Source organism: Spermophilus citellus, assembly GCF_964194105.1.
Source record: "Spermophilus citellus genome assembly, chromosome: 5".
NCBI lineage: Eukaryota > Metazoa > Chordata > Mammalia > Rodentia > Sciuridae > Spermophilus > Spermophilus citellus.
The window spans coordinates 17,389,045-17,408,701 of NC_138186.1; the positions used below are offsets into that span (position 1 = coordinate 17,389,045).

At 34.3% G+C, this 19,657-nt stretch overlaps 1 protein-coding gene across 1 annotated transcript in view; it reads left to right on the top strand.

The window, feature by feature from the left end:
* The window catches only part of CAGE1 (cancer antigen 1), a gene marked incomplete at its 3' end in the record, with an annotated part of 38,425 nt that overhangs the window by 2,584 nt on the left and 16,184 nt on the right, over window positions 1–19,657 (top strand). The window contains exons 3-11 of the mRNA XM_081296466.1: window positions 2,357–2,441; window positions 4,985–5,508; window positions 8,803–9,843; window positions 12,354–12,500; window positions 13,029–13,139; window positions 16,097–16,177; window positions 16,413–16,520; window positions 18,241–18,345; window positions 19,449–19,519. Of these exons, the coding sequence (XP_081152592.1) occupies window positions 2,357–2,441; window positions 4,985–5,508; window positions 8,803–9,843; window positions 12,354–12,500; window positions 13,029–13,139; window positions 16,097–16,177; window positions 16,413–16,520; window positions 18,241–18,345; window positions 19,449–19,519 (2,273 nt within the window). The remainder of the gene's footprint in view (window positions 1–2,356; window positions 2,442–4,984; window positions 5,509–8,802; window positions 9,844–12,353; window positions 12,501–13,028; window positions 13,140–16,096; window positions 16,178–16,412; window positions 16,521–18,240; window positions 18,346–19,448; window positions 19,520–19,657) is intronic.

Consider the following 19,657-nt stretch of genomic DNA (forward strand, 5'->3'; position numbering starts at 1 on the left):
ATTTTCATCAATGGGGGGCTAGTTAAATTATCTGCACAGATGTAGAGTTGACCTGTAGCTTTATGTATTATGGTGAGCTTTCGAATACTTTGTGTCTTCAATGACCAGCATTTTAAAAATAATTATTAAAAACTTTCTCATTTTGAAAAAATAGATCATAGTATTTTAGTGTTGATCAAGGTCTAAGATACTATATTCTACATTTGGAAAAACAGATATCTTAAATTACATAAGGAGATCCTCCTTGGATTTCACTGGACATTTTATTCTTTTTAATAAATTTATACACAAAAGGCACATTTTTTTTTTCAGTTAACTGGCCATTTTAATAATGTTTATACCTGGATCAAATAGTGGTTCCATTCCATGTTTTCTGAGGAATCTCCATATACTGCTTTCCAGAGTGGTTGCACCAATTTACAGTCACATCAGCAATGTATGATTCTACCTTTTCCCCCACATTCTCGCCAAAACCTATTATTGCTTATATTCTTTTTTTTTATTGCTTATATTCTTGATAATTGCCATTCTGACTAGAGTGAGATGAAATCTTAGTTTGCATTTCTCTAATTACTAGAGATGTTAAACATTTTTTTCATATGTTTGTCAATTGTACTTCTTTTTTTTTCATCAGAAATTTATTAGTTGCTCAAAATATTACATTGATCTTGACATATATCATACATTTGATTCAAATGGGGTATGAATTCTTATTATTTCCACGTGTACAGATTGCAGGATCACATTGGTTATACAGCCACGTTTATACATACTGCCATACTAGTGTCTGTTGTATTCTGCTGCCCTTCCTATCCCCTTCCTATCCCCCCTCCCCCCCTCTCCTTTCCCCTCCTCTCCCCTCCCCCCTTCCCCTCACTTCTCTCTACCCCATCAACCATAATTTATTTATCTCTCTCTTTTTTCCCCTTCCCCTCACATCCTCTTATATGTATTTAAAAAAGCACATTTTAGTTAAAAATAGTACTATCAGAGAAGACTAGGATTGAAAGTTATCTGAAATTCTATGAGAAGTAGAATCATAAGAAGATTTGTGAAATATAAACGCAAGTGAATCATGCTTATTTTTTAAATATATTCTTAATACTTTTAAAATGTAATTAGGAGGAATGGTCTAAATTAGTAACAACTAAAAAACAGATTTTAATAAGCTGTATCTGTTTTTATTGTAACTTCCAAGTACATTCAACACATGGGACAATTCTGAAAAAGTATTACTGAAGGGGCTGGGGTGGTGGCTTGGTGGTAGAGTGCTCACCTAGCACACACAAGGCACTGGGTTCGATCCTCAGCATCACATAAATGTAAAATAAAGATATTGTGTCCACCTAAAACTTAATAATAAATATTAGAAAAAAAGTATTACTGAATAGAAGTTTGTAGTCAACTGACTGTTTTTGGTGCTGAGGTGCTCTACCACTAAGTTACATCTCCAGTTCTTTTTGAGACAGGGTCTTGCTAAGTTGCTTAGAGCCTTGCAATTTGAGGCTGGTTTCTAACTTGGGACCCTACTGCCTTGGCCTCCTGAGTCACTGGGTTAATAAGCACGCACCACCACACCCAGCTAGCTAACTGACTTTAATAAAAGATAAGTGGATGTTTTTTAGGGTACAGTTTATATCCACACATTTGATATACTATTTATTTATTTTGGTCTTGGAGACTGAACAGAGGTGCTCTACCACTAAGCTACATCCCCAGTTCTTTTTTATTTTTGAGATAGGATCTTGCTAGGTTGCTGAGTCTGGCCTTGAACTTGGCATCATCTTGCCTCAGAATGTCATGTCACTGGAATTATAAGCCACCATGCCTACCATTTGATACACTATGATTAAACTAATATTTTCCTCAAAAATTTAAAATAGTTTCTTTTTATTTTATTTATATTAATTAGTAAACCCTTTCTTAGATAATATTGAAATAACGGAATAATCCTTTGAATTTCAAAAATTACCATTTAATGGAATCAGATGTCAGCTCATTACTAGAGCTCTGATTTATATATCTTTAATGTTAAAAAAAAACTAGACTAACAACTACTCTAATGCTATTTAGACAAGATTTAACATCAAAGAATTATCAGTAATATGCATATATATGTACTCTCAAGTATTCTTATGTTTATAGTTACATGATCTAACTTATAAAAACACCAAAATATTGAAATAATAGTAGGCTATTTGTCAGTGTTGTGACTCAGGAAAGATAATAGTGCAAAAAAAATTCACCTGTGCAAAAAAAGCTCATATAATAGAAAATTATGTAGCAATGAATGTATATTTTTAGAAGTTTACAATGTTTGAAGTGTTAATATTAATGCCCTTTACTTTGAATGCAGAATGAAACAAAAAATGCAAAGAGGGAAAATGAGTCTAAACCCAAACTTTCTGAAGATATTTATAGCACACAAGACAGTTTAGGTGGTAAGTATCTCTTTGTTGGCAACATACAAAACAAAAACAATTTTTGTACCTATGATAATAATAATAATAGGTACTATGCTAAGCAGTTTATATACATTTATTCACTTTATATATATTTATTACATTTAATTTATAAACCTATGAAATAAGAATTTTAAAAAATTCAAACAAGGGCTGTTTTATCTCCATTTTACAGAGGAAGAGAGTAAGATTCAGTAACTTGCCTAAGGTCATGTAGCTTCAATTAAGCTATGATTCAAGTCTATTCTGACCCTAGAATTATAGACTGTACAAGTATCTTAAAAGATATATGTTGATATAACTAAAAATCTCTTATTCTAGCCTTAAGTTGATAGATGAAAGCTACAGAGTTAATCATATAATGAGAAACATAGATCATATTTAGTAAAGCAAACCCAAATGCTATAGAAAGGTCTTTTTATTTTTAATAATTATGACTAATACTAAAAAGATTTGATTTGTCTCTTTATTTTTAATAATTTTGCATTATTGAAATTATAGAATTCAGTAGGTGCAGTTGTAAGAATAAGAATTAGGAAGGAAAATACATTTTTTGTAAATATGTGATTTTTCTACAGAGAAAATTAATAAGAATCTATGAATATTGGAATCAATACAAAAGTTTAGAAAAATTGATGTAAAAGAATAAATGTAAAACAATAAGCAATACAATGTACCAGCATCAACTTATTTAAAAAATAATTTTTAAAAAACTTGCTAGTAGCAGCTCAAACTGAGGTACCTAAGAATAAATCTAAAAAAATGTATAAAGATTTCTCTAGAAGTTATAAAACTTTCCTGGAAGACAAAATATAAATGTTTCATGTTCAGTTTTATGAAGATAAAATTTTACATTTTCCTCAAATATATGAAATAATGCCATTTCATTTTTTTCTAAGTTGGTCCTAACATTCCCATTTAGAAGTGAAAAAAGTTTTTAAAAAATAAAAATAATCAAAATTTTGGAAAAGAAGATGTAGGAGACTTGTCCTGCCATATAACAAGATTTATTATAGAAGTTTTAGTAAATTTAACAATATGTTATAGGCAGACAAGCAACACAACAGTGAAATAATAAAAAGTCCAAAAATAGATCCGCTTATGAAAAATGGACACTTGGTATCTGATAGAGGTATTATTATAAATCAGGGAAAGAATAGATTAGATCATCAATGGATTAGATAATTCAGTTCTCCTCAAACAATTGACACTTTAAAAAATGTAGGAAATGATTAGAACCTTAACTCACACCAAATACAAAAATAAATTCCATATAGATAAAGACCTACATGTGAACTAAAAAGTTCTAACATCTTTAAAAAAATCAGAAAGTGCCATTATGACAATAAGAAAAGAAAATATTTCTTTCTTATTTATTGTTATTATTTTTGTGGTACTGGGGATCAAACCCACGGCTTTGCACATGCTAGGTACTGTACCACTAAACTATATATTCCCAGCCTTTTTATTTTTGGGTTCTGGGGATTGAATTCAGGGGCACTTTACCACTGAGCCACATCCCCAGCCCTTGTTTGTATTTTATTTAAAGACAGGGTCTCACTGGTTATTTAGGCCTTGCTAAATTGCTGAAGCTAGCCTTGAACTTGAGATCCTCCTGCCTCAGCCTCCTGAGCTGCTGGTATTACAGGCATGCACCACTGTGCCTGGCTCCCAGCCCTTTTTAAAATTTTATTTTGAGACAAAAACTTCCCTAAGTTGCTGAGGCTAGCCTTGAACTTGCAGTCCTCCTTCTTCAGCCTCCCGCCTTGCTGGAATTACAGGTGTATGCCACTACACCCAGCTTCTTTCTAATTTTTTTAGACATGTATTAAAAATTGGCAGTATGTGCCACTGAAAAACAGTATAGCATTTCATTTAGAAGTAGTATTCTAGAATCTGAGCTCTGTGACCTTAGGCAAGTGACAACATCTCTTGCATCTCCATTTCTTATTATTGTTTGATCTTATTTACAAATAATATTTGAGTTTCTGGGCTGGGGTTGTGGCTCAGTGGTAGAGTGCTCACCTAGCATGCATGAGGCACTGGGTTCAATCCTCAGCACCCCGTAAATGTAAAATAAAGATGTTATGTCCACCTAAAACTTAAGAATAAATATTTTTAAAAAAAGATTGAGTTACAAATAAGATCAAACAAGTTTTTTTAAATATGTTTGCTGTTATTGCTACTCCATGTGATTTTGCATCCTTTTGAATCATTTTGTAATTAAAATATTTTAAAATTATAACAGAGAATTTTGAAGATATCTTGGAATTTTTTGTAATGGTGTTTGACCAAAATGATAAAAAATAAAAATCATGCTTTTTCTGTGGCATTTAAGGACTTCTTTCCCCCATGTAAAAAGTTACTGTGTTTAGTTTGCTAGCACAGTCATGCTTGAAATCCATGCAATTGAATAAGGTTGAAAGATATGTAATTTCTAAAAGGCTTCAACAATTTATTTGTTAAGTATAACATTTATCACATGAACTTATGGTCAATCATTCTTCTTTCTTTCTAATGAGATATCAACATTGGAACTTACTCACAGAAGATTCAAATTGAGCCTATTAACACCTGCATTTCTTCGTTGAGACAATTTGAACCCATTTGCAAATTTCATCAGCTAGAAGCATTTAATGATGAAATTACAACATTTCAAAATCTAACAGAAGGCTTTTCTTACATGGAGAAGCCAGAATTGCAAAGCCATGTGTATAATTATGCAAAAGATACCAATATAAAGCAAGATTTATGTAAGGAAGAAAATCCAACGGAAACTAGCATTTCTGCAAATAAAGACCAGCTTGCTCAAGAGTGTGTCAGACAGTCTCCTCAAAGTCCACATCTACTCCAGTGCAATGGAGAGACACTGCAGTTTGTGGAAAAGTCACTGGCTAAAAGCACGGCTATGGAGTCTGCCCTCAACCCTAGTCAACCTCAGAGCTTTTTGTATAAAGAAGGTGTCCTCAGAAATTATGAAAACCCATTTTTTAAGGAGAATAGCTTTAGGCTGCTTGATCAGAGAGTTAATTATAAAACAGAAGAGGTAAGATTGTTAAAGATAGTAAAGACTGTGGAACATTCAAGGATGTTCAGGTTTTGGTCTGTTTTTAAAAACATATAATTTAGGCTTTTCCAAGTATCATTAAATATTAAATCAAAGAATTACATAGAGACTATAGCATTTCATAGGGAAATGAATGTAATATATTTTTATATCATTTGAAACAAACTAGTTGAAACTCATAGTTTGCATTGAGGGAAAAGTTGAGAAAAGGCAGGCATGCAGAAGTATTGACTAAATTATTTGACAAGAAAAGCTTAAGATTTTTCTATATGTTGAACTTTTGTGGACAAGCAAAGAATACTAACTTCTACCAGAGTGAAAACATTATCTTTGGTTTATTGATTCTGGCACACATGTAGTATCCCCAAAGCACTGAAGATACCAGGAGTATAAATTCTACATACTGTCTGAAGAAAAAATAAGAGTTGTAAGAACTTGTGTGGGTAAATAGAATCCAAGCATAATATTAATACATAGTATTAATAGCCCTCCTTTCAGTATGAGTTTGATAAGAAAAGCTGTGACTGTTATTTCATTTATAAGTATGAACAGTGTTTTGGTTTTCATTTATTTGGAAGTAGATGGCTACATTTGAAAAAGGACTTTCCTGGGCTGGGGTTGTAGCTCCGTGGTAGAGTACTTGTCTAGCAAGCTTGATCCCCAGCCTTCCCACAATTTTCCCATATTGATTTCTGGATAATAACATTTAAAAGTCTGCTTAATTAGGGTTTTTCAAGATTGCTCCTTCCTCTTTCTGTTGCATTGTCATTTCTCAACCATTCAACAGATACTCGGGCATCTTTTTTGTACCAGGCCCTGGCCTATATCCTAGTTATGTCCTGGTTACAAACAAACAAGAAATATATTTGGTTCTTGTCCTCATGAAAATAATGTCTTAGTAAGGGCTGGGATTGTGGCTCAGCAGTGGAGTGCTTACCTAGCATGTGCGGGGCCCTGGGTTCGATCCTCAGCACAACTTATAAATCAATAAAATAAAGGTATAAAAAAAATCTTAGTAGAAGAGATAGTCATTAAGCAAATAATCACACAAATAAAGGTATTTTTATCGATGATAAAGAGCTGTATTGAAGTAGAACAATAGGACACTGACGTGGTCAGGGAGTCCAAAAGGTGTACCTGAGGAAGTGGTCATTAAGTTCTAAAGAGTGAGTGGTGGGGTCCATTAGCCTACCATGGGTGGAGAAACAGTCCACATTCAGGTAACAACATCTACAGAACCCCTGTGGCTGCAGGGAGCCGGGTACTTGCTAGGACTTGAAGGAAGCCCAGTCCAGGAAACCCAGGGTTGCAAGGGCAGGAAGGGTGTGGTGGATACAGACAGAGGAGTGGCAGGTCAGGTGTCCAGGTCATTTAGGTCTCAAAAAGTTACTTGTCTTTATCCCAAGTAATGAAAATTCACTGAGTCAGGGGTCCAGTTGGTCTAATACCATTTGACAGGTATCTTACTGAGTTTTTAATGTCATATTCATTTCAGTGTTTTTTTAACCACAATTTACTGACTATTAACCTCTTCCCTAAAACCTGGGTTGTGGCCATAAAGTCAGTCATGAGGTTTGTTTGCCTACAATTCTCATGGTCACAGAGTTGTAGCATAGTGAGGTGTAATGGTCTATATGAGGAATTTTAAAATGTATTCAAAAAGGACCTTGTGTTCTTTAGGGAAATTGATGCACTTCTTTGTTTTATTCATTTAAAGTCAAAGCATATTATATGTGTTAAGAGAAGTTTGCATGATGGAAAATGGTGAAAGTTTCAAAGTATAATTTTTTGTTTTGTCAAAATAAACACAATATATATCTGTACCATACAACTACTGCTTGTGTTCTGTTGTGCTTTAGGTGCAATACATACATTCAGCAATTCATATTTAGGAGTTAACTTTGTTAAGTAGATATTATTGGAAGTAGGTATTATTATTGTTATTTTATAGTTGAGGAACCAAACTAGTCATTAAGAATTCAAGGCCTGCACATCGATGTTCATAGCAGCACAATTCACAATAGCTAGACTGTGGAACCAACCCAGATGCCCTTCAATAGATGAATGGATTTTAAAAAAGTGTCAGTTATACACAATGGAGTACTATGCAGCACTAAAAAATGACAAAATCATGGAATTTGCAGGGAAATGGATGGCATTAGAGCAGATTATGCTAAGTGAAGCTAGCCGATCCCTAAAAAACAAATGCCAAATGTCTTCTTTGATATAATGAGAGCAACTAAGAACAGAGCAGGGAGGAAGAGCAGGAGGAAAAGATTAACATTAAACAGAGACATGAGGTGGGAGGGAAAGGGAGAGAAAAGGGAAATTGCATGGAAATGGAAAGAGACCCTCATTGTTATACAAAATTACATATAAGAGGTTGTGAGGGGAATGGGAAAAAAAAAACAAGGAGAGAAATGAATTACAGTAGATGGGGTAGAGAGAAGATGGGAGGGGAGGGGAGGGGGGATAGTAGAGGATAGGAAAGGTAGCAGAATACAACAGTTACTAATATGGCATTATGTAAAAATGTGGATGTGATTCTGCAATCTTTGTAATGTTTTGAACAACCAATAAAAAATAAATAAATAAATAAAATAAGTTAAATTAAAAAAAAAAAAAAAGAATTCAAGGCCTGGGCTGGGGATGTGGCTCAAGCGGTAGCACGCTCTCCTGGCAGGCGCGGGGCACTGGGTTCAATCCTCAGCACCACATAAAAATAAAGATGTTGTGTCCCCTGAAAACTAAAAAATAAATACTAAAAAAATTCTCTCTCTCTCTCTCTCTCTCTCTCTCTCTCTCTCTCTCTCTCTCTCTCTCTCTTCTCTCTCTCTCAAAAAAAAAAAAAAAAAGAATTCAAGGCCTGCTCTGACTCTGAAGCTTGGCTGATAAAATGACTGAATGCAATGGAAAGAGGGGGAAGACTCAATCTTGAGAAACTCTAACATTGAGTAAATTTTTAAAATGCTGTTTTCCAGAAATCAACGTGGGAAAATAAAATTTCCCCCCACTTCTCCCAGTCCTGGGTATCAAATCCAGGGCCTCAAGCAAATGCTGTACCACTGAACTATATCCCGAACCCAATAAAGTTCTTTTTCAAATGATGCCATCTACTTCCGAATAAATCAACAACAACAACAACAAAACCCTCTCATACTTGTAAATGAAATAAAACAGCCATAGCTTCTCTTGTCAAACTCATGCTTAAAAGGTGATTTATTGGGATATTTGTACTTTTTTCATATATATTTTATTTACTATAATTTACAGACTGAAGTTTCTTCAAAAGAAATACAAAATCCTGAGGAGATTCCTGAGATGTCAGTCAGTCAGCAGGAAGAAGCCATAGCAGGAAATGCGGAAAGCCCAGGGATTGTCTTAAGTTGGTCTCCAGGCATCTCCAAGAGTGGGGGAAATTCTTGGGAGAACCGCCTGACACCTGACACAGAGCAAAGCTTGGAAGGCTTACAGCCTTTAGAAGAGGACATGGCTTTAAACGAAGCCTTAAGGAAATTGAAATACACAAACAAAACACAGCAGGTGCAGATCCAGGACTTCCAGTGTAAGAACCTGCATTTAGAGAAGAAAGTTAAAGAACTAGAGATGAAGATTACCAAACAGCAGGTGTTCATTGACATCATAAATAAGCTGAAGGAAAACATCGAAGAATTAATTGAAGACAAATACAACATAATCCTAGAAAGGAACGATATTAAGAAGAAATTACAGAATTTGCAAGAGATTTTAGCTAACACCAAAAAACGACTTCAGGAATCCAGGAAAGAGAAGGAAATCTTACAGCTAGAAGTTAAAAAAGTCAAGGTCAGTTATATTCGTTTACAGGAAAGGTGCATTACTGAAATGCAACAAAAAAATAGATCTGTAAATCAGTGTATAGAGATGGACAAAACGTTAAGCAAGAAAGAAGAGGAAGTAAGAAGGCTGCAGCAACTTAAAGGAGAAATGGAGAAAGCTACCACTTCTGCTTTGGACTTGTTGAAAAGGGAAAAAGAGACCCGAGAACAACAGTTCTTGTCTTTACAGGAGGAATTCCAGAAACATGAAAAGGAAAACCTGAAAGAAAAACAGAAATTGAAATTGAGAATTGAGAAATTGATTCCTCAAGTTAAAAATTTGCTATTCACATGTGAAAAAGAAAAGGCCAAGAATTCACAACTCCAGCAGCAGATCAGTGGAGTAAAAAATGAAAATGCAAAACTTCAGCTGCAGGTTTCAAAGAGTGTCCCTAAATTTGAGAGAGCTCAGCTAATGGAGTCATTAGAGGAAATAATGGAGCCAGTTGTTACCAAGGTACTGATGCAGATTCAGAATCTCCTAACATAAAATTCCAAAAGTCTCTAGTGGTATATTGATTGATGTACATGTAGACATGGTATTATTTATATATAGTATTTGTTTGCAGAAACAGTTATTAAGGAAAAAGAGAAACAGGAAAATGCACCACAGGTTTAAAGAAGGTTTTTTTGGCTTATAGGTACTCACCTTAAAGAGTAGCCATTCTTGTCTTCTTCTGAGTATTTTGGTAGAGGTGACATCCTGGGAATTTTGCAGGTACCCATAACCAATCACCTGAAGCATCTCTCAGAAGTTACCTTTGAGAAAGGATTTTCTAAATATGCTCTCCATCCTAAACAGCTATAAAATGAAATAATTACATATTTGGTACAAGGTAAAACAAATGATCTAATTAAAACATCACATATTTTTTAAAATTATAAGGCATTTAAAAATACCATCAGAACCTCATATTAATATGTGTAGAGATGTAGTTTTTTAAATATCTGCAGTTAAAAAGACTTTTTTATAGCCAAGAACCTGAAAGCACATCCAAGGAAAAGATAATTTTCACCAACTGGAGCAAATCATAGGCCTACCTTAAAGTATACAAATCTTTACTAAGTGTAGTAAAATCTTAGTAATTCTAACTTCTTAAAAAGCTAATTAAACTAGGGAAATGTATTTTTAAAAATTTGTTATAACAAATATAACTGAGCTGAGCTGATATGTTGCCTTGAAGATGTCCTCAGCTCACTTTCTCATATGAATCTGTAATCAGTCTAAGTGTTTACAAGTAAATATTTTTTTTTTAATGGTAGTGGAGATTGAACCAAGGGCCTCACATACATGAAGCAAGTACTTTACTACTGAGCTACTACCCATTCCCAAATAATTCTATTTTTAAGAATTCTTGTGTTTTAAAAATTCTAAGATTATCTAAATCAGTGGTTCCAAACTTGAATACATGTCCTGGAAGACTTATTAACAGACTGCTGGTCCTTGCCACAAGAGTTTCTGATTCAGAAGGCCTGGGATGGGGCTTGAGAATGTGCACTTCCAGCAAGATCCCAAGTCTTTTTTTTTTTTTTTTTTTTTTTGAGAGAGAGAGAGAGAGAGAATTTTAATATTTAATATTTATTTTTTAGTTTTCGGCGGACACAACATCTTTGTTTGTATGTGGTGCTGAGGATCGAACCCGGGCCGCACACATGCCAGGCGAGCGCGCTACCGCTTGAGCCACATCCCCAGCCCAGGATCCCAAGTCTTAATGCTGCTATCCAGGAATCCCATTTTGAGAACCACTGACATAACAAGATGACCTTAACTTTAGCTCCTAACCAAATCATGATACCTTTGGATTGATAAACGCTGAATTAGTTTAACTATATAGAGGTTTAACATTATATACAATTTTTTATTAAGCTTCCTCTAAAAAAAATCAAGTTCCTTTTGTTATCTTCACTAGTGAATTTATTTAATATCTGAAATTTCATACTGGGCTTTCAGTTTTGCTTCTCGCTAACACTAGGTTCGTTTTTTCAAAGTATAGTTCAGGATCATCTGTGAGAGCAAAAATATTTTGTTAATAATATTAAGACATTATTGCCTTTTTCATTCACTTTTTCAGTATAGGTTTTTCCAGAAGCTATGTGACATGATATTGTATTTGTTCTCAGGGCTGATTGGGTATGTGAAGCAAATATGGGAATCCTGCTGTCTTATTAATATAACATTAATATATATACATATACTTACAGAATGGGCTAAGGTTGTAGCTCAGTGGTAAAGAGCTTGCCTAGCATGTTCAAAGCCCTGGGTTCCATCCCAAGGACCACACTCACACAGAGAAAATTGGCAAAAATGTAAAATAACGCCATTCTTTTCAATATTTGTTTTTAATTTTGAAAATATAATTTTAATTAAATATTTATGTTGGTACACATGAAGTGTTATTAGTTAAATCACCAAACAAATATTCTAAAATATTCTTAGTTATAATTTCTAATACACTAAATATTTTTTTTAAAGAGAGAGAGAATTTTCAATATTTATTTTTCAGTTTTCGGCAGACACAACATCTTTATTTTATTTTTATGTGGTGCTGAGGATCGAACCCAGTGCCCCGCACATGCCAGGCAAGCGCGTTACCACTTGAGCCACATCCCTAGCCCCTACACTAAATATTGATAGCTAGAAACTACATGATCAAAAGGTTTTGGGGGTCTTCAATAATTTTTAAGAGTACACAAATGCCCCAAGGAAAAAGAGTTTAAGAACATCGCTCAAAGTTTTTAAGAGTGCTATTTTATTTAGCATTTTACTGGGGCTGGGGTTGTGGCTCAGTAGTAGAGTGCTTGCCTAGCATGTGTGAGACACTAGGTTTGATCCTAAGCACCACATAAAAATAAAGATACTGTATTCACCTAAAACTAAAAACAAAAATCTATTTTTTAAAATTTTACTTAAAAGGTAATTCAGATTCTTTGTCTTTCTTGTGACATATCTGAATTGTGTACATGTAGGATGCTGAGATGATACCTTGTAATTTGTTACTGAATTGCTCACCTTGTGAAGAAGAGGGCTTGAATACTGCAGATCTGAAAACTCCTCAGCTGACCTCCAAAATTCATAGTCTTCTGACTTTGATGGTAGGACTTCTCACATGTCAGGTAATTTTAAAAATCAGATTTTAGTTGGAAAGAAGTATTGGGGTTGGACTACACAAAGAGAGACAATAAAATAAATAAGTTTAGCTCATAATGGACTCTCAACAAGTAGTAGTAAATACTCAACAAGTATTTACTAACTTCCTGACATGTCCTTGGAGATAATTATATTTATTGTCCTTGATTTTTATGGATTGACTCATTCAATCCTTATGCCAATCCTTATTAGGCTTTTTCATGAATGTGTAAACATGCACACGTATTATAATGAACATTAACAGCTTGGCAGTTATATTAATCTGTCCCAGTAACAATGTATGTACAAGTGTGAATCAATATAGGTCCTTCCGTATTAACTCTTTATGAGATTTTGTGAAGAGTATTTGAAGAATGGAGTTCAAAATGATTTTATCTCCTTTGGTTTGGCCACTTATTTTGGAAGGGAGAGTTGTTTCATTTGCTTTATTTTTTTCCTCCTTTTAAGTTGATAAAAAATACTTTAATCTGTTTCTCAAACTCTACTACCCTTAGGACATCACCAATCCTGATGCAGACCATTGCAAAGAAAGTGAGAAAGTTAATGACATAATGCTGCAAAAATTGAAGAGCCTTCATCTTAGGAAGATAGATTTAGATAAAGAGGTATTATATTTATTCTTCATTCTAATATTGTATTAATTTAATGGAAAAAAATGAGGGTCACAGAGAAGTCACTCCTAAAATTCATTTAAGAATTGTTTTAGGAGACCAAATTAGCTTTACAAATTAACTAAGTAGATAAAATGTTCAATATTTGACTTGTTTCTTAAATTTAGTTTCTATTAGAAAATATTCATCTACAAAAAAATTTGGTATGATTATTTTTTCAGTTTTACATGGCACTATTAATTACTGAAGAATAGTTTATTTTGATATGGTTGTGGTTTTAAACTTAATCACTTGGAGTAATGGAAACATTAAAAAGAAATCATTTTATTTCTCAGGTGGGAATAAGAGTAAGAGCAGAGGTTTTGGAGTTTCTTCAATTCTCTTGGTATGATACAATGATTGAGGGATAAGAATAAGAGAGTGAGTTAAATAGGGAAGATGATAACAGGATGTTAAATTGTGCCATTTTTAATCTGAAAGGAATAAAGAAATGACAGTTTTATCTGGCTAAGGGAGTAAAACATTCAGATATGAATTTTGGTTAGCAACAAAGTTTTGCACTTCTTCTCTAAATTAATATGGTAGAAAATATGCTATAGGTATTCTGTGGAATCTCTGTCTTCTAGCTAATCTGTAGAAAAAAGGATCAAAGAATAAGCACAGCCCTGCAGAGGAAATACTAGCCTCCAATTCTGTACACCAGGTCTTCAAAAACCTTAGTTTTGAATTAAGAATGTTATGAAAATACAATCTCAGATATTTATTTTCTTTTGGTGAATTTCTGTGTAATTACCGAAATACTGACAGGTGTCATGATATAATGTCTACAGTTTGATTCAGACAAAGGTGGAAGGAGAAAGAAAGAGGACTGGCTGGGGATAAAAATGATGCATGATTGACCATTAGCTATTAATTGGTTTGTTTTTGGTTTTGAAGGACAACTTTTATTATTTTTAGGTACAGAAACTCAGCAGTCTAATATAGTTTCTTTAGCTTCTGCCTTGTCCAGTTGGCAATGTGAGCCGCAGATTTTGGATCCAGGATGTTGCCTCTCCAGAGATGGTAGATCTTATCACATATTATTGTAATTCCACCAGCTTAGCCAGAGCTCTTTGTTTACCTGTGTGAAAGCAACAATGGTTGGTGCCCATCTTCCTGTGGGCTCCGTGTCCCAGCTTGGCCTTCCTCTTGATGCAGTTAGGGAACTCCTGACTTGTAACACAGGGCAGACAGGAAGAAACCAGCTGGACAGCATCCATGGCCATGTGCAGACACCACCAGCTGAGCCTTCCTGTTCTTCCCCAGTGCTGTGGTGAAAGGATTAATCACTGCTAGAAGGACTACAGGTTGTCTTTTTAGTGGAAACATCCCTTTTGCCAGTAGCTTTCTTCTCAGCCCAGGCCAACAGTCTGCTTCTTCTTTTGCTTTGTGTCTGGTCTGCATTTGTGGGCAGCCTATGCAACTATGCAGCAGGTTGGCAGTTCAAGGCCTGGTGAGCTAGTTAATTGCAGGAGGCACTATGAGCTGCATATAAAGGAGGGCCCTTTGCTGTTACAGCTAGATGTAGTGGGCCATTCGACAAAGTGGGAAAGTGGGTGAGATCCTTTTTGAGCTGGATGTCTGTCCAATGCCAAAGTTCTTAGGACTTTTCTCAAATAAGATTTACCACCTTCTTGGTTCCCTGCTTTTTTCTGATATCAGGAGTTGGGGCCATTTTCTTCCCCTTGACCTTTTTTTGGCATCCTAAATGGTTGGAGGAGAGAGCCAGTGGCTATTGTTAGTTACATAGGGGCTCACTAAAGTTTTTTCTCTATTTGTTGTAAATAATGGAAATATTTAATAATAAAAAATGAAAATTTGGACAGCTCTACTCACTGATATTTGAAGAGTTTGAATATTGAATATTAAGATTTATTATTGCTATACTGAAGGAACAAATGAACAATTAATAACCATCAATTACAATCCAGACAAAATTATTATTTTTTCTTTTCTTTTCATTTTTTTCTTGGGCACCAGGAATTGAACCAGAATCTTGCACATGCTAAGCAGATGTTGTATCACTAAGCTACACTCCAGTCCCACTTCTTTTTGCTTTAAAAATTTTAATAAGGGAGGGAGAGGGGATGTGTTGGGGACTGGTAATAGCTAAATTATATTGTTATATTGTGTGCAGGAACATTTTGTACAACTATAATGCACCAATAAAAATGTGGAAAGAGAAGAATGAATGGATGAATGTCTCTTAATGGCCAGACGTTAATAACAATTGAATATTAGGATGAGTCCTCCATGACCACCCCTAGATTTAATGATTTGCCAAAGATCTCTCAGGACACAGTGTCCAGTCATACCCACAGCTGTGATTTATTAGGGCAGGAGGCTGCAAAGCAAAATCAGCTAACAGAAAGCCCTCTATGGGAGAGCATAATGTAGGGAATAGACTAAAGCTTCCCAGAGTCCTCAGGAGTCATCAGGAAGCCCCAACAATGAGTAGTGACTACAGGTGTAAAGTGTTATCTACCAAAAGAATCTCATTATAAAGAGCCAGCCCTGGGATTGTTGTTTATTTTCTTTTTCTTGTGGGAGCTGTTCACATGGGCACCCTCTGCCTAGCACATACCGAAGTTTCAGTTCCCAGCAAGAAAGCAAGTATTCAGTTTAAACCACAAGCTTTGGACAAATAGGTTAGACACAGTGAGCCATTCACATCAGGAAATGATGGAATCTCCCACACTCCAAGATCCCAGATGCCTTGCTGACAGGCCTACATAAATCTAGCAGTTTTTAGGCCTAAGTGTGAACTCTTTTCCTCTGAAGAGCTGTCAAAACTGCTTATTTTTTCGAGACCAAAAGTTAAACTGTGCAAGGTTTGATGATTTTATCACAAATACTATAGAATGAAGTTTTGTTTTCTCTCCTCTGAAATATAAAATGCTTTTTTTTCTTAGCTATTGAAACATAAAGACAGAATTACAACCTTTAGAGAGTTAATTGCTAATGAAAAAGCATTTCAAGATCACCTTATTGAGGTGAGTTTAACACTTACTATGCATTTACTTTAACATACAAAAGTATAATTTCAGATATTTGTATTCTCTTGGTAAATTTGTTGAATTGAAATCTTCTTGCTTTAAGTTCTGTGCTCTATGATTCCAGCCATTCATCAGTCATCTTTTTGAATTTTAAATTACTAAAGCACATATTGTTAAATGTTCCAAGGATTGTGTAAGTTTTGAAAATGAACACAAATACATTAAATCCCAGGTCACAGATTTTGATTCTGATGAAGCCAAGAATATCCAAGATGTACCTCTTTTATTGGGAGTCAAACTAGATAAGTACCACAGTCTAAATGAGGAGCTTGACTTCTTGGTAAGAAAGACCTTTTGTTGCTTTGCTATCATTTTTATATCCAACACTGCTTTATTCCTAAGTTTAAAAAATTATCAACCTTCAAAAATTTGCTTGTTAAAATGGTCATGTATTGGCACTGTGACAGTATTATTCACCCATAGAATTAATGTATTTTCATGTTCTAGTTTTAAATGTCCAACTTGGTTTCTGTTTAGACTTATCAGATTTACATAAAATGCAAAAACCAAAAAATATATGGATGAGGCATATTTATGTTGGTGTATATGTTACCATAATAGCTATGTACAATAATCATAATTAGGAAACAATTTTCATAGTTTACTTCAGGTTGCATGAAAAAAATAAAAGGAAAAAAAACAGGGAAATATGTTAGGAGAAAATGAAAATATGACCTTGGTATCTAGAACTATACTGGGTATTAGATGACACTGTGATGACAAATCTAGAATGTGGGGGATTTTAATAAATAAAAATTAGCATGAGAAAAGAGGAAGGGAATAACTGTTACCAACTAAAAGATTCTAGAGAGTTGAAGGACAAATCCACCCAAATGCAATGTGTGAAACCCAACAAAGTAGCTATAAAGATATTTGTAAGATAATAGCAGAAAATAAAATTGAACTCAGTCTGGGTATTAGATGATTAAGATGTTATTGGGGCCAGGTATGGTGGTACAAAACTGTAATCCCAGCAACTCTGGAGGCTGAGGTAAGAGGACTGCAGAAAGCACTGGGCACTGGAGGTGTAGCTGAGTGGTAGAGCACTTGCCTTGCATGTGCAAAGCTCTTATTCACTCCTCAGTGCTAGGGAAAAGAAAAAAAGAATCATAGGCCAGAACATGAAATATATTAACTTTTTTTTTCTTTCAGTATGGGGATTGAACCCAGTGGTGCTCTACCACTGAGTTATATCCCCAGTCTTTTCTATTTTATTTTGAGACAGGGTCTTGCTAGGTTGCCCAGGCTGGCGTCAAACTTTCTATCCTCCTGCTTCTGCCTCTGCCTCCCAAGTAACTGGGACTATAGGTGTGCACCACTGTGCCTAGCTAAGCTAAACCTTTTTTACAAATTGCAGTTATTTATACAAGGGAGAATATTTCTGAACATGGAATCATCAAGAACAACTTACTTCATACAGAAATCAAATATGTCAATGTATTGATTATTCATGGAAAAGGAAGGGAAGACTTAGGGCTGATAAATATTTGTATGTACTAAGGTGTTCATTTACTTGCAAAGCTGTTTCATGGTGTAAGATCAGTGAAAAAAATAAAACCCCATTATAATTCCTGCTCATCTGTTCTATGTGTAATCTAATCAGGATCTGATTCATGATTCACTTCATGGTATAACTCTGTTTAACCCATTAAGTCTCAAGTTTTCAATTCTGCAAATATTTCAACAAAATTGACACAGGTGCCATAAAATAGGTTAGAAATAGTAATCTAGACTTTATATATCCTTTATATGCATATTTTAAACATTCTAATGACTTCCCTGTTACTTTACTCAAAAAAATAAAACTCTAAAAATATTTATTTTAAAAGTTAACATAAGTAGTATATTGGTTGCTCAATTTAGGTTTTTATAGATGTCCCATCTAGGACCATGGGGACTTATTGAGTTAAGAAAATATTGGAATAAAGTAAAGCTCACTGTCCCCATTAGTTCTTCATGGTAGTTTCCAAGTTAGTATTTTTACTGATGTTTTTTCTTAGATCACAAAATTGGGAGGTCTTCTGGAGTCAAAAGAAGTTCACTGCAACCGACTCATTGAAGAGAATGATAATTATCAAAAATATTTAGGCAACTTAATAAATAAGGTACAGATTTTCTTACAGAAATATTTGTCTTTAAAAATTATATGAGATGAGAGTTCATAACCCACTTGAATCTAATGTCTGAAATATGATATGTCAAGAGCTTTGTAATGTTTTGAACAACCAATAAAAAATAAATAAATAAATAAATAAATTATATGAGGCCCTGAATTTGATCCCCAGGACCACAATAAACAAATAAACAAACAATTATGACAGATATTCAAATAATAGAATTTTGGAACTAAAAAGGACCTGAGATTTGAGGTAACCCAATAATATTCATCCCGTTTACTTCATACTGGCATTATAAAATGCTGCCATTAGCCTTTCAGCAGGAATCTAGCATGTGTATATCCTGCTGTGGGCAAGTTAAAGTTTTTGTATTGCTACTTTGTTTTCAGAATAATTATGAATCTTGCCAACTTAGTGTTCTAGTTTACTTTTTAAGAACTGCATTAACTTTAGCCACATAGACTGTGATTCTGGCATGTATGAAACTTGTGTGGAAGACAAGTGGGTCGTAGTCAGTTCACTATAGTTGTCCACATTTTGGTACTTCTCTTTTTTGGCATGATGAATAGGCGTGTTATAATTCCATTGTTATTCATAGATCTCAAAATATGAGATGTTTTGTCTATTGTAAAATTTTCATCCAACAATTGAACTTCAACTGGTATAAATTTAAAAATGAGTAAAGAAAATTAAAACCAGGCATAGTGGTGCACACCTGTAATCCCAGTGACTTGGGAGGCTAAGGTAGGGCAACTTTTGAGGCTAGCCTGGGCAACCTAACAAGATTGTCAGCAACTTTTAGTGAGACCTTGTCTCAAAATTTAAAAAAATAAATAAATAAAATAAAAGAACTAGGGCTGGAGTTGTGGCTCAGTGGCAGAGTGCTTGCCTAGCACATGTGAGACAGTGGGTTCGATTATCAGCACCGCATATAAATAAATAAAGATCCACCAAAAACTAATAAAGTTTTTAAAAAATTGTTAAAAAAATAAAAGGACTGGAAATCTATCTCAGTGGTTCAATCCCTGGTACTAAATAAATAAATAAACCAGAATTTATCAAAGAATAACTGCTTACCTTATTTTTTCAAGGTTACTTCATATGAAGAAATTATCAAATGTGCTGATCAAAGGCTTGAGATATCCCACTTCCAAATAGCACAGTAAGTTTATAAAACTCAATTTTTAATTTTATGAATATTTACTAATATTTGATTTCACTCTCTAGCTTCTAAATTAATTTTCCTTGACTACTATAAAGAGGAAACATGCAATTTTATAATTCAGACCATTCTTCATTA